The sequence below is a fragment of the Seriola lalandi genome, unplaced genomic scaffold (assembly GCF_002814215.2).
Source record: "Seriola lalandi dorsalis isolate HSWRI2012SDOR001 ecotype SW California unplaced genomic scaffold, Sedor1 jcf7180002054695, whole genome shotgun sequence".
In the NCBI taxonomy this organism is placed as follows: Eukaryota; Metazoa; Chordata; class Actinopteri; order Carangiformes; family Carangidae; genus Seriola; species Seriola lalandi.
Window position 1 is genome coordinate 1,244,718 of NW_019525248.1, and position 23,404 is coordinate 1,268,121.

A 23,404-nucleotide genomic window follows, 5' to 3' on the forward strand; every position below is an offset into this window, starting at 1 on the left:
TAACCATGAAGATAGACAAGTGACAAAGTGTATCTAATGTGACATTTTGTTTGTGATTGTATGTAATAATAATGGCAAACAGGAGGCATAGCGGTCCTAGCTGGAGGGGAAGCGCAGGATGCTCGGCCTGACTGTTGCCAAGGTGGAGGACGCATAGGGCGGAGGAGACGGCCCTCCTCATCCGGGATCTCCACGTCACCCTGGACGTCTCTTTGCTGGATTCTCTCTGCGTCCGGGACATATGGAGACACAGGCGACACCTCGGCTGCTTTCGGGACTCACCGGGTATGCGGCTGTATACAGAGACTCGTAGGCTGACAAAGGGTGGAGTCAACCTTCTGGTTTCCACCTTAACCAGTTCACCCCAGCTACATGCGTGTGTCTCATAGCGTGTGATCAAGTATATTGTGTATTATCATTTCATTCAAACATAAATTTCACTTTTGGTCCAAAACCTTTTTCTTCAAGCCAGTGCCAAGTACTTCCAAGCTCCTGGCAACACCTGCCAGACAGAGCAGGAGGAATAGCAAGTTGTCTTCCCCCCCAGATACCAGGAGAGGCAGCCCAGGTGACAGTTCAAGGCAGCGACGGGGAAGAACGCCTCCTGTCCTGGGAAGGAGAGTTTCCAGAGGTGAGATTCACTTCAAATATCACAGTTTCCTCTAATGAATATCAGATCTATATTAACACACACTGCTCTCTGATCTTATCTTTCAGCCGTCTTCAGCTGCCCGATGGAGGCCATTTGCAACCAGCTCTGCTGTCTTCACCCAGTGGCCATGTGGTCCAGAGCGACCGTGAGGACTCGGTGGTCATTCGTTCTCAAAGATTATGTGGCCAGTTAGAGAGACGGTGCTGGCCAGCCAGAGGTTGATGGCTCAGAACCAACATCCAGTTCTTTGGATTGACTCAGTGGTAAGAGTTTGTCATAAAGCTGTTGGTGTGTAGTTGTTGGAAAAATTGTGATACTTCATGATTAACATAACCATCTTAAAGGGAAACTGTATTATCCTGAATAGAACTTTCCATTGTTGTGTTTACTTTTAAGACAGGTGTTGTCCGAGAGGAGCGCAGTGACCTTCGCTGTTCCTCCTGGCCACTACACCATAACTATGATAAGGCTCTATTATGTCTGTCTCATTTAAGCAACAATGCAAGGTCACTCTCACGTATTCTGTTTATAAAATTCTGTGTGAATCTTGCATCCGTTGAACCTTTACACTGTGAGCTCTGGTGTGTAACTTGTTCCCTTGCTGCAAGAATAAATATCCTACTCTTGTGAATTTTCAGACGGTGTTCCTGAGTTTATTTGATAATTTACTTAACAACTTGGTCCTTCGAGCCAGATCTCAACAACCTCTCCTACTGTCCAGGACAGGACCTGAACTGTGCATGGGGGAGTCTGGGACTCCTGAACTAAAGTCCTCCAGCATAGAAAATTGCTGTTAAAAAGAGGCCAGGATCTACTGGACTGTGGGAAGGTGACGAGATCCACGAACAGAAAGAAACCAGGACGTCTGAATCATAAGGTAGGAGAGTCAAGTTAAAGACTATAAAATAGGTAAAGTCTAATTAAAGACTTTAACATAGAAAAGTCCAAAGTCTGTGTGAGAAGACTACAGGAATAAATAACTCTGTGCCGCACGTTAAAGAGAAGGCCTAAAATAGTTCAGGGAACTATGGAACAGTAAACTAGGTTTACAAATAATAATAAAAATAATTTTAAAAAAAATAATAAAAAATAAAAAAAATTGGGGGAAAAAAAAGAAAGAAAAAAAGTTGCAACGGGAATTTGATAGAATATTTTCTGAAAGTGTGGTGTCTTGATGAGTAACAGAGAGGGGAAACCTCACGGTGTCAACAAACTCTGGCCGTGGAAACTTAACGGTGATAACTGAAGCGGTACTCATCAAACAGGACCAGATGCTCGGGTGAACTCCATACAAACTGGTTGGCCACAGATAAGAAAATGGGGAATTGCAGTAGTTCCTGCTTTAAAGAAAACAATGGTCCAATCACTGGAGATGTAAAATTAATGTTCACAAGGGACCAGGATAACATAAAATTCTTTAAAAAGTGGGAAAAGAACTATGGATTTTCAGGAAAACTGGTAACAAGGGACTGTCAGGAGTTAGTGAAGAGAATAGAAGAAGAAACTAAGGGAAAACCTAAAAAGAGTAAAAATGAGGGTCTTGTACAAGCAAAAAACTGGTTAGCAGAATCCAGGAGAAGGCAAGAAGGAATAAAAAAGGGTAAAGAAGGTAAAAAGACAGAGACACAGACTGAGACAAAGACTGAAGTAATGACTTTGACCGACAGAGAAGATGACAATGTAGTAGTGAGAAGAAGCCACAGAGCAGACATTGCTTTGGGACCAGTGCCAAATCATCCACCTTACCCAGACCATGACTTAAGACAGTTAGAACAGACAAATCCAACAGCACCACTGGCAGCCGCACCCACAGTTACCCCATTAAAAATGCAGAAAATGGATGAAGGGAGAGAATTAAGATCAGGGAGAGTAGGGTCTGTCTGGAGAATTGTAAACCAAAATAAAGATCCACAAACCTATCCAATACAAGAGACAGAAACACTCCCACTAATCGAGATGCCAAATCCACATGGGGATGAGGAACATCCAACAATGTTTGTATACAGACCCTGGACTAATGAGGATGTAGCGAAGGCGACTGAGGGCATACCACATCCAAAAACAAAACCAGGCGATTTTCAAACCTAGATACAAAATCTATATGCAAGTTACGGATGTAATGGAGTAGAACTTGAAAGGGCAATAAGAAAAGTGATGGGACCAGATTGGTGTTTGATCAGCGGAGATTGGACCCCAAATGCGGGAAACGGTACTCCGTTGCTGCATGACTCAGCTGTATTGAGAGTGAGAGTAGATGATTTATTGGAGAGAATTGTGATTAAATATCAAGCAAAAACAGATTGAACTGAGGTGAATAGATGTGTTCAAAAAGAGGATGAGGACGTAGAGCATTACTATTCTAGACTTAAAGAGATCTTTGATACACATAGCGGAGTTTCTCCACTTGCGGACATGGCTAATGACAGTCCGTACGAACAACAGCTCAAAAATGCTCTCCTCAATGGACTCCAACCTCAAATCAGTAGCTTCGTGATGAAATACATGATAGATTATCGTACTGGACGCTTGACTAGTGTTTTAGAATATTGTAAACATGCTGAAAGCCATTTTAAGAATAAGAAAAAGCAGAAAAGGGGGCAAGCCTTTGTGTTTACTGATGAGGGAGGAGAGACTGTGTACTTTCAGACAGAACGAGGAAGGGGGTGAAGGGGAGGAAGAACTGGTAGACAAGGAAGAGGGCGTGCACCACAGGATGATGAGGAAGCCTGTTACATCTGTGGTAGGCAGGGCCACTGGGCACGTAGCTGCAGAGAAAGAAAACACCGACCCCGAAGAAGGAGGGGGAATGGTGACGACTGGACAGCATGACTAGAGGAAGGTCAGACAAAACTTGCAACACACACAGAAACAGAGAGTGCAAGGGAAGACAGTGAAGTACTAAACTTACAACATATTGATTTAATGTTAAATCAGGAAATCAAACCAGAAGTTACTTTAATTATTGGAGAAAGTAAAGTAACTTTTCTATGTGACACCGGAGCTACACGATATGTAGTACATCCTGATGATGTACCAGACATAATGAGATCCTCCGATGTCATCTATGTAAAATCAGCAAATGGTAAAGTTCATAAAGAAGTTTTTATCACAAACAAAACCAGTGACAGACCCGGAAACAAATAAGCAAACACAGATTAAATTAGTTCTGTCTCACATCTGTCCAGTGAACTTATTGGGAAGAGACTTACTGGCAGAATTACACATAGCGGTAGTACCCTGTGATGGTGGGTTAGTTGCACAGCGCATGGTTAAACGTAAAGAGACATTCGTTTTACAGAGTGTAAAACCACCACAGTACTGGTATATCCTAGATTACAGGCCCAAGCTCAGTTACATCTCCTCTAACAGAAAAAGGAAAATCATGTGCTCTATAAAACTAGCTAAGTTACATTGTACCAAGTATTATAAACACACCACAGGGCCAAATCCTGACTATGAGAAACAGTTTTACAAAATGTCTCAAACAAAACTGACCCTGACAAACTTTTATTGGGATGAAACAGGATTTTGCGGAGTAGCATGTAATCTAACTCCACAAACGAGAAAACTGTATAGATTCCTCTCAGCCCCACATGTGTCTGTATCAAAGCCAAAAAGAACACGTTGGCAAGATGTAGGGACATTTGTAACAGATTGTGAAGAAACCTCAGATTGGGAAGATGTAAGTAAAAATATCCAATACTCCCCCAGTCTGAGAGCATACAGCCAAAAACTGAACTGGGTAACCAATGCCAGACCTAACACACATTTAAATGAATCAAAATCAAGAACATGAGAAATATATGTGTTAACAGAAAAGGAAGAACAGCTGTTAAAAGAAGCTCCATCCAAATTATGGTCACAAGGGACAGCAGATGTGGGATTAATTAAAGGGGTAGCACCAGTCTCCATAACATCAAAATCATCATTTAGACCGCATCAAAGGCAATATCCACTAAAACCTGAAGCTGAAGCAGGGATAGAACCTATCATTAACGACCTAATCAAGGCAGGAGTCATAATTGAATGTCCTGACTCTCCATACAACACACCACTATTCCCTGTTAAGAAATCAGCACCCTCTACTGGATGGAGGATGGTACAAGATCTACAGGCAGTGAATAAAGCTGTGGTACCTAGGGCACCAACAGTGCCAGATCCACATACACTATTAAATGAGTTGAAACCAGAAAATAAATATTTCACTGTCTGTGACATCAGTCATGCTTTTTTCTCTATTCCCGTTCATAAAGACAGCCAGTTTTGGTTTGCATTTACCCACAAAATGAAAAGATACACTTATACCCACGTTCCTCTGGGATATTGTGAAAGTCCAACAATATTCTCTCAGATTATGTCTGCAAATTTAGCAAAATTTCAACCTTGGCCTCAACCACAAAACAAGCATGTCAAGAGGACTCATTAAATTTGCTAAAGTTTCTAGCTGAACAAGGACATAAAGTAAGTAAAAAGAAACTACAGCTTTGTAAAGAGACAGTAAAATATTTAGGTTATTGTCTATCAGCAGAGGGGCGACACTTAGATGAAGAGAGAAAAAAAGCTATTTTACAAGCACCAAAACCTCAAACCAAGCGCCAGATGATGTCATTTCTGGGCATGATAAATTTTTGCAGGAGTTGGATCGCCAATTATGCAATAATAACCTCCCCATTGTCAGCCCTAATCTATGACACGCCCCTAGCTGCATCAGACCTCATTCAGTGGACAAGAAGCAGAACAAGCTTTTACATAAATAAAACAGCTTCTGGTTAGCTCATCAGTACTAGGCTTACCAGATTACTCCAAGACATTCGAACAAACTGTAGACTGCAGAAACGGATTTATGACCTCAGTCTTGACTCAAAAACATGGAATAAAAAGCAGACCAATAGCTTTTTACTCCACCAAACTAGATTCTGTTGCTAGGGCATTACCACCATGTGTACAAGCTTTAGTAGCTCTGTGGTACCATTTCATCAACTCTCAAAACTCCAAACTCGAGGCTTCAAAACGGCAGTTCACAAACCAACGGGTGACGTCACGGCAGTTTGTCACATGGTTCCACCAGAAATCAAACTTTTCTAATACTAAATGTTTTTGTTGTTGCTATAAAGAGGTATGTTTTTCAGAATGACTAAAAAGCATTTATTAATGATACTTGAAACTTGTGTGTTCTGCGCACTGGCAAAGTATTTATTTATATTTATATTGTAAAAACAGTATAAAACGGTATAAATACTGTAAAAGAAGTATAAATATGTGAGGAAAAATAGATGAAACACTTCGATGGCAGTAATGTGAGATTGTCCACAAGGTGGCAAACCACTGCAGTGTATTCTAGAGAATCAGATGATATGAATATCCCACTTGAACTGTATTCTTAAGTGTTCTCAACATTGACAAATATGTTTCTTAAATAGTTAGGCTCAGTTGTAAAGGCACAAATCATAATTTTCCCTGTTGTTAGAAAATGTCCCCAGTTCACCTCCTGGCCTGGGGACTATATCTTGCTCTGACTGTCAAATGAAAGCAAAATGCCAAAAATAATAATCTTTAAAAAATTAATAAGGCTGAATAGGGAGAGTGTTATTTGAGTTTATTGGTCAATATTTGAAGTCTCCACTAAAGTTAGAGACCAAAGGGAGAAGCTTAAAATGTGCGATGTCACACCCGTTTCCTCTGTAACAATGAATGGGGCTCTGACATTATGGGGCCATAAAATGTTTTTGTAATTTCTTACACCAAAATTAGTCTTTCAGATATTAAGCTTTATATCCAATTCAAAATCTGGATGAGACCTGTTAGGAGATACACTACGCAGTTACTGTAGATTATGTGGTTAGCAAAGTAAATCATTTCCCTGAGTGGCTCAAAGTCATTTTAGCTATATAACTTCAGTAGCCTGACTGATGAAAACAAGCCATTGACTTTTCTAGAATGACATTTCCAACCAGGTGTATACTTCCAGATCAGAGTATGTTTTTCTGCTGTATCGGTTAATGTGAGGGGGTTAATTAAAAAGTAATGCAATTCCTGCATTCTACATTTTCATGTGTCACTTATGACATTTATTGATATTTTAATGGAATATACATCCACTGGTACTAAAACACAGTTGTGTTGTCTGGCGTGTTGTCTAGCCTCACTTGAGGATTCTGAGGCTTCTGAACTTTAAACCTTCTTTCACTCGCAGCTGAGGTTCATGGATTTTTGTTTTACTTGCAGCTGCTGTTTTTCTCAACTCTTGCTTCATGTTTGCTGCTTTACACTCTCTGTGTGTCCATGAGAATTTGAGTAGCCTACTCATGTTGTGCAAATGTGTAATTTAATAAAAGACCAGTCCTGTCATCTGGTTCTATCCGGCATCTATGGGAAGGGTTGGTACAAATTTTGACCATATTTTCACACCTGAATCTGATTGAACAATGACAATCCAATCACAAAGCAGAGTCCAATCAGAGGGCAGGTGGTTCTGCTGCCTTCATCTCCACCTGCAGATCCCTGAAAGGTGTTGTGGATTTTCAAGATGGACGACAGCGTGGGTTTGAAAATCTACTACACCTTTCGGGATGTATCCAGAAGGTAACACACTTTGACTGGAAGTTGCTACCACTAGGCGGCACACCGCCCACCAATAAACATAAAAGAAGGTGTAAAGACACAGTTGGAGGCAAAATGCATTATGAGGGTCAACAGTGCAGCTCAGGCTGACTCTATCTGAAGCTGCCAGTTTCCAATACACTTTTAAGTTGAGTGAGCCAATTGGGGTTTTTATTGTAGCCTTTATCAAACATGAATTCAGTATCAGTAGACCAACTCAAAGGGCAGTCATGATGCTCTGCTCCTTCTGCGGGATTTGCTTGTTTTGAATTGTTTACAGTTATTTGTTTTAGATGGTGTTTCCCTGCATGAAAAGATACATATTATATGCAGTGTTACGTGTGTCTACTGTTATTTGGTATGCATATGAACTACACTCATTGGCAGTTTATTAGATATGCCTAACAAAAACTAATATAGTCTAATACAACAGTCCTGCAACATATTTTCATGAAGGTCATTTGCAGTTATAGACATATAGAGATATTAGAAGTGTGGTGATATTTAACTGCTATTCATTATACAGAGGGGTGTTTTTGTTAGCTCCGTATGTCTCAAGGTGGGATCTGGGGACCCCCACGTGTCCATGAAAGGACGTCCTCAGCAAAAAGGGGAATCATTTATTTTCACTACAATTCCATCCATAAGTAACACAATGACAGAATGTATGACTATTTTTGTCATGGGTTTCAAACACTTTCTGTAATGAAACATCAAAAAGCAAAAATCTTATAAGATGGGGGACCTCACTGATATAAAAAGGATGATTAAATAATAGAAACAACTGTCAGCAGTCTGCTGTTTTTTGTCAGATATTAAATATCTGAAATTTATTTATTCCTTTCAAATTTTAATATGAGGATATATCCATTGAAATGCATCATTTTGTTTTCAAGTTGATCCTCAGAAACAAACAACAGATTAGCAATACATAAGTAATAACAGGCCTGATGTTAATTAAATGAAATAATCACAAAACACAAAAACAATTAATATCAACAGGAATCCACGTGTAGATTTCTACATACAGTAAATAACCAGCAAAAACCTGATCAGGATATTATGTCCCAGGTGGAAAATTATTTGTAGTCTTCATTAACCATTAAAATCCCTTACTTTATTTATTTATTTATTTATTTATTTATTTATTTATTTTATTTTATTTTTTTGAATGAGTACAGTTCGCTGCGTTAATATGGAGTGCTGGACTTTTGTGTTTTTTGTTCATTCAATAATTCTTCTCTATGGGCAGAATATCTCATCTCCAGTGTGCAGCTGGGATTGGACGACTCCTCTGCTGCCGGGGCCCGTTTGAACACGGAGCTCCGTTCACCATTGGTTGGACACGTGTCTGGGGCGTTACACTGGGACTGCCCGGTTGTGTCCGGGTAAGATGGCGTTGGAAGAGCAGTGCTCGGCACCACCTCGATGGCGGTCCATATCTCTGACACACGTAGAGTTCCCCGAGGGTAAGTAAGCTCAACATCTTCCTCTAACTACTGAAACTCGGTAAGCCACTAGCCGCTATGAAATCTTCGAGCAATGCGTGTGTTTTCTTGCTACTGAATGGACACGGCCGACGGTGACTCTGCCAAATTGTGAGACGCTGTAAAACCCCGAACACAGCGGGGAACGCAGACCGTACTGCAAAATTGTGAGACAACGCCGCATGCGCAGTTGGCGATAATGTCCACAATGAAGGCTAGCTAGCTTGCTAGCTGTCTTAATATCGACTTTGCTATAATTTCTCAGGATTTATCGAATATACCGCGTCTTATAAGAATTATTCGACACAATTCGGGCGTTAAGAACTTCAAAATATTATTTATAACAGTAGCGGAAGTAGCTAGCTATTTCACCTTACAGCATTGTAGCCAGGACTAATGCTAACGCAGCAACTAGCTCTTTGGCCTGGTACTGATTAGTGTAACTAGCATAACCCTCGTTGCACCTAGCTGTCCTAATTAACCAAATGAAATATTGTCCCCTGTTAATTAGATGATGGCATACTTACTCCACCACAACAGCTTTTTACCAGTGCTCACAGTTAAATATTTCAGTCATCCGGGTTCACTGACTGTCTAAAAGTGTCACTCCCACTAGGTGACTTTACTGGGGTTTTTAATATGTCTTAACATTAGTACTGTGTCACTGTGTTTTTAGATGATCTGACGGGACAAGTGCTGGCCTACATCAGTCTCCTGCCGATAGCGATCCTTGTGGGTTTTGTTACACTTATAGTGTTTAAACGGGAGCTGCACACGGTGAGTCCTGCACATGCACTTACACTTGTGTTTTCGAGAAAAGAGCATCATCACATTTAAAGACATTCTGTGAAGCTGTTTGGCTGTCTCACAAAAGCATGAGCAGTGCTGTTAGGAAGGCCAAAAGTTTGTAATGCTCATATGTAAACCTGCTTTTCTTTTCTTTTTTTCTTTTTTACAGATTTCCTTCTTCGGTGGGCTCATCCTGAATGAAGGGGTGAACTGGGTGCTGAAGCACATTCTCAGAGAGCCGCGCCCATGTGCAGGTGAGTGATGGAGCAAGCTGTTGTCTTTATGTGAAATTAGCAGGGTTGGATGCAAAAGTATCACAAAAGGCCATTTTGATGTCTATCACACTTGATTGTTATATGAGCAGAGCCTGTTATTTCTATGTACTACACACTCTCAAGTGAAAGTTGTGCCTCAAATAATAGCATTTTAACTAATGATTAATACTGTTTGATTAATCTTCCAGTTATTTTTGTGATTGGTCAATTCGTTGTTATGTCTGTAAAAAGAATGTAGTCAAAAATGGCCAGTATAATTCCCCACAGTCTACCTTGATGTTTTATAATGTCTTGTTTTTTTAGATCAACAGTCGAAAACCCAAATGTATTCAATTTACAATGATATAAAACAGGGGAAAGTTGTAAATCTTTACAGTTGAGAAGCTTTTGTGCTTGAAAAAGGACAAATGATTGAATATTAAAATAGCGACTGTTTATTTTTCTTGTGCTTGACTAAAAGTTTCAGCTCTAGAATATATTTTGTTATCTAAGTTGAATACTTGACAAATCAAGGTACTTCATCACATTGATGTAAAAACCATATGCAAATCCTAATTGCCATAAGAATGACAGATATGAATGCCACTACTCTCACTTTAGTTATAAACTTAGGTTTGGTTGATAATCCTGACGAAAATACTTGAATTAATACTAACAAGTGAGATGAACTCCTTATTGTACTTAAATATTTAAATCAGGTTCTGTTTTCTTTCTGCAGGGGCTCACACAACCCTGCACACAGAGTATGGGATGCCCTCCAGTCATTCCCAGCTTATCTGGTTCTTTGTTGTTTACTTCTTTCTTTTCCTTTATTTAAGGTGAGCTTGTTTCTTCTTGCCCTGGGGGGAATTTTAACCGTAGAAACGCGCAGCTGTGAAATTCTTCGAAAGACTTCGAAAGAAATTCTTCGAAAGACACAAATTGATCAAATATGTTTTTTGTTAATTTCAAGTTGGAGATTTTAAGCAGCTATTTAATTTTACTTGACATGTTTTTATATGAAACGACAAAGACTATACAACTCCCAGCTGTGTTGAATAATTTTCATGCATACATGGGTTGTGTCAGTGATGATTACATTATATTCATTTTAAACAAGCATAATATTTGTATTTATATCTGTTATTTAGTGGGTTTATTACAGGGCATGTATTTCATTACTACATGCATTACATTAATCTTTTTGATAATCACTCATTAGATGAAGTGCATGAAGTAGATGCCTTGATGTGAGCTCTTTTTCATCTCTTTTCAGAATGCATCAAACGAACAATGCTCGATGTGTGGACCTGCTGTGGAGACACATACTGTCCATCATCCTGTTGGGCATGGCCTTATCAGTCTCATACAGCAGGTAAGGGACTGACCCCTCCCCCCTCCCCTTCCCACCTCCTTCAAATCTTTCAGATGAATCCTATAGTCTTAGGTGAATACAGAAGAGCGACCTTTAACATCCAGACATTTTAAAATAAGGCAGTGCAACACAGGTAGCGTTATGAGGTAGAGGAGGGTAAGAGCCTGGCTAAATACAGTGTGGTCATATTAGAATATGGCTCACCTCATGAATTTTGTTGTGTATGACAAATTTCCTTGCAAGTGCATTTTTTGTCATCTGTTTTTAAAAGAGATACCATGGAGAAATTCAGAGGGGAACTTGACTGTCCACTGTGCACTATCTTGGGAATTGTTATTTTGTTGCTGCTGTCTTTATAACATAATGTTTTTCTCTGTCATTAATTTTTAACCATCACATCATTGGTTTCAGAACATCTCACCAACGGGCTGCAGTTTAAAATTAGCCAGCTGGCTAGCACCGGCACATTTTCAGAAATGTTGATTGATATGCGGTAATATTGATAGTTTACATAGTTTACCGTTACCATTGTACTTTGGGCATGTGGACAAGACAATTTTTTAATATTGTTTGGCTGACCAGCCTGCTCACAGGAAACCACATTGTACTATTTCCTTTGTAACAACGTCGTTTTGGCTGTGTGAGCACATCAAGTTTGTTACTATTTTAAGTGCATGTTGCTGGACTTAATTTAGAGCAGCCTCACCAAGTGCTATTTGTGTTTTCTTGAACATTGTCTTTTTCTCTCTCTCATTCTCAGAGTCTACCTGTTGTATCACACCTGGAGCCAGGTTTTCTGTGGTGGAGTGGCTGGTAGTTCGATTGGCATACTCTGGTTCTTTATCACACAAGAGGTGCTGACACCATTATTCCCCAAAATAGCAGCGTGGTAAGTAGCATTCTCATTTCTCTCTCGTCTTCTTGTGTCACAGGGGAAGACGATGTCATCCTCAGGCTGAATATGTGGATAAAATTGGACCATTGTGGTTTCTCTAATATTCTGTCAATTTCCTTTTTATGTCTCATAGGCCAATATCAGAGTACTTCCTGGTACGAGACACAAGCCTGATCCCCAACATCTTATGGTTTGAGTATACAGTGACCAGATCAGAGGCAAGGTAAGCAACTGTCATGAAGATAGAATCACCCACTACACCACATCTGTCACCATTAAAGCACATGTGGCACAGTGAAATTTACCTACACGTCCTAGGCAGGTGACACAGGCTGTGCTAGATCCAAGCTGGGAACACACTAGTGCTAGTCAGCTCATTTTCTAATGAGATATTCACAAAGAGTGTTCAAAAGAAGTATTTGTGACATTGTCCCCTTTCTCGTAACTGTCTCCAAACCATGCCTCTGAAATAGACTAGTTTATACTCTAACAGAGGAGGTTAAATAAAAGAGGATGGTTCAACACAGCTAATAAGCTGTGGTTCCTCAAAGGTCAGCGTCGTCACGACAGCTTGCTATTGTTAAACGGCAAAAATACGCAGGTCCACGTCCATCAGAGTTTAACTAAATGCAGACGAATTGCATGGATTTCCTTTCCCAACCCTTTGGTAAATCCTCTTGTTCCTACAATGTACACTGAAATGAATTGATTGTGTTATGAAATTTCCGTGTTTTTAAATGCAGGTGTGACCAGGCCTGTAGTATGTTTGACACTGTTGCATTTGAAGCATGACTCAGGCCTTCTTTGTCTTTTTTTTTTTTCTTCTTCTAGGAACAGACAGCGAAAGCTTGGAACAAAACTTCAGTGATCTACACAGTTCTTTTGTGAAACTGAGTTTAGGACCACACACACGCACACACACACACACACACACTCTCACAAACACACACAGACAAATGCTCACTCGACAAAAACACACTGGAGAACCATCTTTTGGACTGACATGGTTGCAAGGAGTAAAGGGCAAAAACCGTTTACAGGTGGTGAAAGAGTGCCTGGACCTGGCCCGGAGCCTACAGCCTGAGCAAGTCCGTCCACACGCCTCTCCTTCTTGTACAGCTTGCCCAAAATGCTCTTCAGTGCATGCAAGACTGTGCAAGAGGCATACTATTTAATGATAGATTAATATATAGATTTTAACTATAAACGCACGCTGACAGTAACAGTGTACTGTAAGAGATTCGAGGAGCCAAAAAGGAGGCTTTGGTCAAGTTTCAAACAAATTGGTGGGCGTCATTGCAGCATGTATTTAGTGATTCCTTTTATTTTTTTCTTTATTTTTTTTTTTTTTTTTTTTTAATATTCTGATGAATAGCTGGTGGGACACGGCGGGTGGGGGGGTTGGTTATGGCTAGGTTGGGGGTATGTGGAATTAACCATTTTTCAATGTTATATAATAGAAAATGAACAATTTCTAAAATTGGTTATGATGTAATATAAATGAAAATTTGCACTTTGTGAAATTTACAAGTCGGAAAAAAAAAAAAAAGACTAACACTAGTTAAATGTTAAGACCCTCTCCCTCTTTTCCCTCATCAGTCTTTGCTTTGTGTCTTTGACTGTCAGTCCTAACATATTAGACTCCAAAGCTGATCTGCAAGCAGTGTAAATTTAATGTACCTTCTGTACTATTGAGCACCGTGGTTGGCTTGTGGTTCCTGTTCATATCCACGTTTGAGGATAATGAGACTGAATCACAGCAGCAGGTTTCAGTTGTTTTTGTTGTTGAACACACTTTGGACTGAGGTGGTGTTTTTCTTAATGCCTCACACACAGTAGCAGCCTGGGAACAGACTTCTGGGAATCATTTTTTTTTTTTCTTTTTCTTTTTCTTTTTTTAATTCCGTTTCTTATCTTGTTTTCTGGAGTTGCAGAGAACAGTTTTCTTCTTACCTGCATTTCCAAGATAACATTCCATATCATTTTAGTGAGAAAACATATAATGAGTGCTGAGGGGATATGTTTTCTTTTTGTATTATTTTTTGAAGAAAGGAAAAAAAAAAAAAGAAAAAAAAAGCCTCAGGTCAGTCGTAGCATGTGATTATGCTTAATTCCTCACAGCCCACGGCAGCTAATGTTGAAAGCTGTCAAGTGGGGATCTGAAGCTGATTTAAAACTGTCATATCATTAGCTCCACAAAGGGAAGTAGTTCTCTTAGAATTTGATTTTTTTCCATGTGTAACCTATATCAGGCTGAATAAAAATGTGTTTATGTACAATAGATGGTTCCAGTGTGTTTATGTACAATAGCTGGGTCCAGTGTCCTCACACTTCATAGTCTGGTTTTCCAATTTCGACTGATGCGCACCAATCAGTGAAGTGTGTTCGATGGTGGCCGGGCTTTCATCCCACAACAGTGCCTTTGTTTGTCCTGGTGCATCACTGACCCTAACTCCAAAAGTGAGGAGGGAGATTAAATGTACTGATGATATTGTAAAGTGTAATTTAATCCACTTTGAAATTGAAAAAGCACTTTTTTCTTTTTCACCAAACAAATTTGGTTTGAGCTGAACATGTACGTCATTACACAAACATGCTGATTCACCATGTTCACTAGATCTTAGTTTAGAAAAGATCATGCTAGCACATGTGAAGCTCATGGAAATGTATTGAGTTTTACAGGTATTTAGGTGTAAAACTAAGTATTAAAGGCTATATAAAGAGTAGAAACAAAATACATTCTGTACACTAAATACATAAACTTAATGTGATACTTGGTGCCTAATAATAATAATGTGTTAGTACGATCTGAAGTAGCCAATAATAGTCAGTGAAACTGCACAACCCTTTTCTTCCCAAAGACACAAACTGTTGTAAAATGTCTAACAAAGAAACAAAGTGATGCCTTATTTGCCAGAGACAGAAGTATTTAAGTATGTATTTGGAGACTATATGGGCTAGTGTATGTTACAAATGAAAAATAGCCTTCTGTTCAGTTCAAATAATGAACAAGCTCCTTGTCTTGTCATGCATTTCTCTCCCTGCACTCTATTCCCCAATGTGACTGCTGAACACTGCTAGAGAAAATACTTCAGGCCTATCCTCCTGACTTGCAGAGAGCAAAAGAAACATCTGCCCTATTTAATCGACCCATTCCATTTTTGATTCACTTCTCAGGTCTAACCTCAGGCTATCCCCAAACACCCGTCGGGAACAGGCGTAGCCTAGATAAAAATGATGAAGACCTCGACCTACTTCTGTTTCTCTAAGCTCTTTTCTCTGACCTGCACTGTTTGGATGAGCAGTGAGCACTTCAGTAGAAACCTTTTTTGGATGTGAGTCAGAGGGATGGTTTAGAGCTGGTGGTCACCCCACCCCCCACCCCCCTGCAGATACATCTTTACTGAACTGAGCCTTAACAGATGTTTAATTCTGGTCTTTCACATGTGGATTTATTACACACCTCATTTCAAACAGAGGTGCTGCGAGCTGTCCAGAGCTCACAGAGAAAAACAGGAGGACTGACATCCACTGGATGAAGCTTGTTATAGCAATACTGTGATCATGGCACAAAGCTAAATACAATACAATCATACAATAAGCTGAAAACATGATTTTAAAACATGTAGTATCAGTCCACAGCCTGTAAATAATTTGTTTGTAGTGGAGTGAAATATGTAACAAGAGATAATAAATATCTAACCAGTGGCAATAAATGTGCTGTGCAGGCGATGTGATGTCTGTCGTACATGGTACAGCAGCCCTTATAGATACGATATATTTTCTATACCAAGTGATGAAATGGAGAATTCCCAGTTTTCTTTTGCAATTTTCATAACAACGTGGTTTTAACCAGTCGTAACTGAGACAGTTAAGTACATACATTCTGTGTTTTGAAATGTAATAAGATGAATATTGCATCACAGGAAATGTCTCTGAAGCTAAATAATGGATGGTGTTTTTCTATATTTTTAGTATGGATATGGATATTTAGTTTTAGGGTTTAAACACCAAATAACTAAATGAACACTGCACAATGACATTTTAACAAATGGGAAAGTAATGGTGCGTTAACGTGCTTACGTTTTGCATTTCTTTGTGTTACTGGGCCACAGACAACGCCCACACAGTTTTTGAGTATTAAACTCGTAGTAAATACAACCTAAAGATGTTTTTTTTTTCCAAACTTGAACTTTGTTTGTTGCTTTGTTTGGTTATAAATATTTAATGTTATAGAAAAATACTTTAAATGGGCTACAAAGTCACAATCTAAAACACAGCACCACCAATCAGTAAAATCCAAAATACAACTAGAACATCTTTTAGACACATTAGTTTCTAATGTTTTCTGGTGTTTGTTTGTTTGTTTTTATATCGGAAATGCTCATAAACACAGTCCTGTTATGTAGTTGAATATGATTTGTATGGTGAAACTGGTGTAACACTCTGAAAAGTGCTTTTCACAGGTGTTGAAATCTGTTGACTGCAAAGACCACAGCATATGATTTACATTGTTTTTGTCCTCATCAAACCATTCAGTGAACCCTCCTGTCCTGTGGATGGCAGCATTGTCATCCTTGTAGAGACCAATCCCATCAGGACAGAAATGTTTTATCATGAAATAAAATCACTCAAATCTTTTCCTTTTACCATCTTAGTCTGAAATGGAGGTCAGTTGGGCCGACACAGCATTTTTATGTCATGGAGCATGATAGGAAGTCAATTGCTTAACTGTATCATCTGAAGTATCTGCATTTCTTATGTTTCTGTATTAATTAATTCAGGTTTTCCCTTTAATTCATCACCTGTTTGTATGTACATTACGTTTGTACCACATGTTAAGAGACTCAAAAGGGATAACACTGATGATATTTAATTTTTTTTTTTAAACCAAAACAAGCAAAGAATTTGTTCTTCGCTTGTGTAGCCAAAGCCTGATATAGCATATTTCTTTGTGCCATAGAGCTCCACTGTTGTCCAAAACTATTAGAAACACACCGGTGAGCCACACCATTGCACTGGCTGACATATTCCTTCGTTGCAATGAACATGGATATTTCAGTTTCACTTCCAGTCAATTCCACATACACAGTCTTGCTGCTGAAAAGGCCCACCAAGTCACCAAACATGTATCAATCCGCAGCTGAAAATAGCCCTGAGCAAGTGCAGTATTTCATCCTGTTTGATTAACTTTTGCTAAAAAAGTAGACCGCCCCTCCATTTCAGGAAATGACTGCGCCTTTTTGAAAATATGTCTGAAATATTTATGACTTCAACTGGAACAATGGGCTTCAGCCACATGTAGGACGGGGAAGTTAGAAAGTGCTGAGACACATACCAAGACTACTAAGACTTTTTTGGCTTTGGTGTTTTTATGGGATTTCTTGCCAGTAATGCCAGCTTATTCTATATTCTTTTACACTGCATTTTTTCATTTGGGATGAATGCTGTTCACCTAATGATGCTCACTTTAATTTGTTCCCTGTGGAACAAATTAAATTGCTAATCAAACAGCGGCCCCAGCTTAACAAGCTGCTGTCTGACTTCAGCTCTACCACACTAGACTTGTTTATTTGAAGCCTGTGAACTATGTTAATCACTCAGTGGTTGGCTGAGACATATATATAGGCTGTATGAATGGGCACTTTTCAGGTAAGTTTTGCATTGTAATTACAGATATTGACATGTGTGTGTGTATTGTGATTTAAATCTTAGATGTAAGTAAGTGGTGACACGTTAAATGATGTAATCTGTTGCTTGTACTGCCTGAACATAATTAAAAAGGGATGAATCAAAGTGTCATGAAAATTATACATATCAAGGAAAAGATCTTGACAGGATTTATTTCATGAAGTAATTAACTTGTTATTTGTATTTGAGTCCCCTGGTTTGGTTCAGCTGTCCTGTAAAGCTCAGCCAAGTCCTCAAAATGCATTTTTGAAGACAGCTACCTCAACATTTATTACAACAAACACCAAAGTTGTCTCTCTAATTTAGAATTTCTGTCAGATTTTAACAGACAGGCAAGTAAAATTTTCTGCCAGCAGACATTGGCAAGAATTTCAGAGTGTAATCTCACAGGACGTCAGCAGCAGCAGCAGCTTTGAGTGTGTTCAGTCTTAGAAATGGAAGCTGTTCAATGTCTCTGCTCAAGTGCAGTCATACGGCACACATGTAGAATGTAAATACCGTAAGCATTTGCCAGATTTATATGAAGTCATATTGCCACAAGATGATTTTATTTCTGAGAAATGAGGATGACTGATTTGTCTTTTTCTGCAGTACAGTAATATTTTTCTCTTTCCAGACATTCCTCTATTGTTGGTCTAACTCTGCAGAAACAGTACCGCCTGTAACGATTAACAGACAACTCATCATTCTGGGATAAACCCTCACCTTGGGAAGGATAACAGACATGAAAATCTGTGGTTTTCTAAAATCCAGTCAATGTCAGAAAATACTTTGGTCAAACTGAGCAAGTACTTCAGCCAGTTTGAACCTGCACCACTAGATGGCATCCAGTTTACATCTGCAGGAAGGACTGTAATGAGATTAGCACAGATTTGTTCAGGACCTCTCACATGTTAATACAGCACAAGCTTACTGTAACTAATACCACCAACCAATACATAAGCACACCATCGATATGCGTATGAGAGTCTGTGAGCTTTATCAAACTGCTTTTAGCCCTTCAATGGGCTTCTCTGCTGTTTGGTGGAGCACATCTGTGTAGTGATTTGTACAGTATGAAAGATTAGTTGTACTTAACTCTGTAGCCTGGGTGAGCCAGGTTGAGTTTTCTGAGCGAGACCTTGAGAGAAATCACTCTCAGCATGTTACATGTTTATGTTTTAGTTTTAGGTCATTATGTATGTATGTATATATATTTATATATATATTAGTTGCATTTCAGAGATTTATACTGAACATAATGATATAATAAATACCCCCCAAACACGTCAGATGACTGTAATATTATTTTGAAAACGGTTCTATTTTGTTTTACCGTTCTATAAAATAGCCCATTAATGGTATTGTGATATTGCTAACAGTTTTTACCCAAAACTATATATATATATATATATTTATATACTGTGTATATATATATATATATATATATATTATATATAACTCTATACAAGTTTTCTGATTATAAATTGTTGTCAGTAGGCTATAATAAAACTATGTTGCTCTTGTCCATGAAAAGATGTTTAATTAAAAAATGGATTTTATTTCACTTTGAGAGATTTCTGAAAGTGTGTTTTACTGTAAATAGACATCTCAACTGTGCAGATGAGGCTCATCATTTAAAAATCGTGTGTTCTGCAGTGCTGTGTAGAAAGGTATTTATCTATTTGTAAAAACTCCAGTCAGGGTACAAATAATCAGCACTTTCCCCTAATTCCTTTCACCTTCTATCCCTTAATTCGTGTTGTGACAAATTCCTATTCCTCTTAAAGTATATTTGTGCATATTAAAGTATCAGCATAATAATGAATAGTAATAATAGAATTTTCAGGCTGTTCCTTTACAAGGTTTTGCATATCTTCAGATAATAAAACGTGTTGATTTCATTTTCTCAAAGAAAACTCAGCAAACCCTCCAAGTTGAGTCCACTGCTAAACTTACTTATCAGTGGACAATAAGATTTTATAAATAAACAAAAAGAAACTATTATTAAAGATTCCCCTTAAGACATATTGTAATACTGTATAAAGATACAATAAAAAATATTATATCTATATTGTATATATACATATAGGACCATGACTGATTTTCATAAAATCTTTTTCATATGTACAACATGTCTTAAACTCTGATTTCAGCACAGAGAAACTTTCCTCCTTCAGGAGATGAACATGAAATCAGCCTTGTCAAATCTCATATGTCATTCAGTAAAATAAGATAAATAGATTCAACAATTGAAATAAGCATAAATGGCAAAAACAATCAGGGAGTCAGGGCTTTAAAAAGTAAATAAAAGTTAAATGATAAAAAGTTAAGGAAGAGATTTATATTGGCCCAGCCAACTAAAGAGTCTGTGATAATCAATGGTTGAAGAGCAAAAACATGTAAACAAAGTGTTCGTACAGATAACACAATTGTTTTATCAAACGTATAATCAACAGCATAAAGGGTGTTCAAACCCGCCACCCACAGTTTTTTTTTTTTGCTTCTTGGATCGAACATTAAACACCACAAACAACCTGCTTGATTTTAAATTTAACTGCAACCGCATTTAAACAAATGTTTGAGCAGTGGCAGCACACATTTTTAACTCCATGGACATTGTTCATGAGCCAAATGATCGTTTTAATCTGATCCAAAATACTTACCCAGCTCACAGAGCCTGTTGATTCTCTGGCTTTTATGAGAAATCTATGAGAAAATGTTAAACATAAAGTTTCCTGTATTTCCCTTTTCTTTATTTCACCTCGACATTGATTTAATGAACATATCTGTATCTACAGACAGTAAAATCATCCTGGCAGGAGACGTCTTTATTCTCAGTCGGTGGACCCTTAATCAGATGTCTATATGTTGTACTTTTTGAAAAGAAGCTTCTGCACATGCTGTCCTCGACAGATTCAGAAACTGCAGGCAGGCAACAACACCGCAGCAGACTGGCAGGAGCACAGAAAAGAAGACAGAAGAAAAGCAAATCTTCAAAATTACAGGTAAAATATTTACAAATGTGTAATTGGCATAATGGTATTTGTGTTTAATTTCTCTCACTAAATCTTACATCCTACTTAGCCAAAAAAAACACATTTGGTTCACTCTGTGCTGCAAACGATACATCTCCAATTCAAATCAGTTGAGACGAGGCCACCTTGAATTTGCATTATATCCTCTGTAACATGCACAGATTTTAGGTGTCAGCTGTAATCCTGTCCATTATCTACACTCATGAGAAATGTCACAATCGATTTCTGTGCATTTCACCCCAGCAAGCATATCTGCTTAGCCTGACTGCGGCCTGTCTTTTGTACATGGGATGAGAGACAGTGAAGAGAGCATCAGTTTCAATTAGCATGAAAACAGTTGCTTTGCTTGCAATGCTGAAAAAGATAGAGTCCCTGTACAACTGACAACACATGCCATTTAGCTTTTCTCAACTGGAACCTGTAATTATTTACTGCACGTTTCATAAAAACTTCTGTGTTGAATACATATCTCTCACTTCTCCAATGCAACTTAAATAATTACTTAAGTAGTTAAGCTTTAAATACGACATGTCAGAGGATTTCATATTTCTTTTAAGGAAAATCAAAGGAAGTTACTTCTCATTTTCCACATTTTGAGGTGAGTTGGTTCAATTCCATCTTACCTTCACCTGAATAAAGTATGGGACTGAATATATTCACTTCTTTTCTTATTTCAACAAAATACTGAGTTTTATCAAAGTGTTACACATTTTTAACCAATTTTTCACATTATTAAACAAAACTGAGAATCTATTATTATTTTTACAAATGATGAATAAATATTACTATTTTTTTATTATGTTTATGAAAAACAAAACTTTATCTTGAAAATACAAATCTGATTGAAAATGAAAAATTGTAATGAAAACAGGCTGGAACTTTTTTGAAAATCTGCACTGAAAAAGAAAAAGAGGTTGAGATAAGGAGATTTTTCAAAATGATTAAATGCATAATTTTTTGTTTTGTCTGAAAAATCTTATTTGGTGAAATAACTAGTAAGTAAAGCTCTTAGACGATTATGGCAAAGTAACAAAAGTACAATATACCCTTCTCAAATGTTGTGGAGGGGAGGTTAAAAGTAACATAAAACATAAAAAACTTCAAAAATGTACTTGAATACATTCATCCCAACATTGAATGTACCAATAAAACCCAACAAGTTTGATACATCTATGATTTATAAATATAGATTATGAATTTTTAGGTAAATGTGAAAAGCTTATCATGTCTGTACTTGCACTTGTCTGTACTCTTGTCTTTCTCTGTTTTTCCACAGTTTCTCCACTTGGGGGCAACACATACTGACCTGAGGTCTGCTATAGTAGGTAGAAGTTCCCTTGTAACATAGACTGGTTCAATGACAAAACTGCTGTTTGAAGGACAAAAAGTATTGTCAAATTGTGGTCACATTTTTGTTTCTATGTATCTGTTGTATTGTTGAGTGTTAACCAGTTAAAATCCCTAAACATTTTTCCTGTCCCTGTAGCTGACATTTTTGAAAGGCTGGTTTCTAAGCTAAGCATTAGGTCCTTTACTGGGAATATTAATCCATTAATACCTCCATTTACATAGGGCAAGCTTCTGGTAGACTAACAACGCATGATGTTGTAAATGCTTTGATTGCTGTGATGTTTTTTAGTTCTGGCTTCTCACCTGCAGTTGTTTTGGTCTTTATTTAGACACAGAGAGAATATTGAGGGAAACAGTAGAACGAGTCTTTGTCAGGTCCTGATCTTAGGCCAGCTGGTGAACATGTGGTTCTATTTTTACACAATATGGCGCTTATGTTGCACTAATTTTAATATTGCAGAGGATAAAATAAACAAACACAACACCAAAACAGTTCTAAAGCTGCAGCCTGGCACCATTTATATCCAATATTGTACTCATGAACCACAACATCTGCTTCTGTACACCTGCTTTTGTGAAATCTCTGCCTCAATGTCTCATACAGCTTCAAGGTGGATCTAATTGCCACAAGTTGTACTGTAATTTATGAGTAACTTTCAAATCTGAGAATGTCAGCGCAAAGAAACACCAGCTGGACTCTCATGCTGCAGATTAGAGTGAAATCTGCACTGCAGTATGGCTGAAGCAAAGGCGACACTTCTTTAGTGCCATGCAGGCCTCTCACCTCGGTGTAACAGTGAGCTGTGCTTGTTTGTGAAATGTATCCACTACTAAATACTTAAACTGCAGTAACTGTTTGTTTTTGATTTTTTTTTTTGGCCACTTGGGGGCAACAGAAAAAGATTGTTTCTTAACACTGACAATTTTTTTTACACCTTTTAAAGTTTATATAGCAAATTTGTTAGTAATCAGTTGCATATTTACTCATCCAGCAGAGTCAGACCAACATTAGGATTCATTTGGGGTCATGTCTCTGGCCATCTTATGAATGTAAATCCAGTATTTACTCTCCTTTTAGCTCTGTTTTTTGGTCTTTACTAATTCCTGAGGGAAATATCTGGATCTGGTTCCACTATATCCATGAGCTAGTTGCTAACTCTGTGTCTGTCTGCTGTTTGGTGCTGAACAGGTAGTGTACAGTGGGTTGAAAACAATGTGGGGTTGAACAGCTAAACAATTAGCTTAAAGGAGCTATTTGAACATTTTGCTATTGCTACATAGCCAACATTAGCAT

General features: G+C 38.2%; 1 protein-coding gene across 1 annotated transcript; it reads left to right on the forward strand.

Moving 5' to 3' along the window:
• Window positions 1–8,585: 8,585 nt before the first annotated feature.
• Window positions 8,586–14,331, forward strand: dolpp1 (dolichyldiphosphatase 1). Its single transcript, XM_023423942.2, has 8 exons — window positions 8,586–8,721; window positions 9,416–9,516; window positions 9,698–9,782; window positions 10,522–10,621; window positions 11,059–11,157; window positions 11,918–12,046; window positions 12,186–12,275; window positions 12,884–14,331. Exons 1-8 carry the CDS (start codon window positions 8,646–8,648, stop codon window positions 12,918–12,920), a joined length of 717 nt encoding a protein of 238 aa, XP_023279710.1. The 5' UTR covers window positions 8,586–8,645; the 3' UTR covers window positions 12,921–14,331.
• Window positions 14,332–23,404: the final 9,073 nt, after the last annotated feature.

Coding starts and splice junctions, on each gene's coding strand:
- dolpp1 (XM_023423942.2), top strand. CDS start 8,646: ATGGCGTTGGAAGAGCAGTGCTCGGCACCACCTCGATGGCGGTCCATA. Junction 8,722..9,415: donor ACACGTAGAGTTCCCCGAGG/GTAAGTAAGCTC, acceptor CTGTGTTTTTAG/ATGATCTGACGGGACAAGTG. Junction 9,517..9,697: donor TTAAACGGGAGCTGCACACG/GTGAGTCCTGCA, acceptor TCTTTTTTACAG/ATTTCCTTCTTCGGTGGGCT.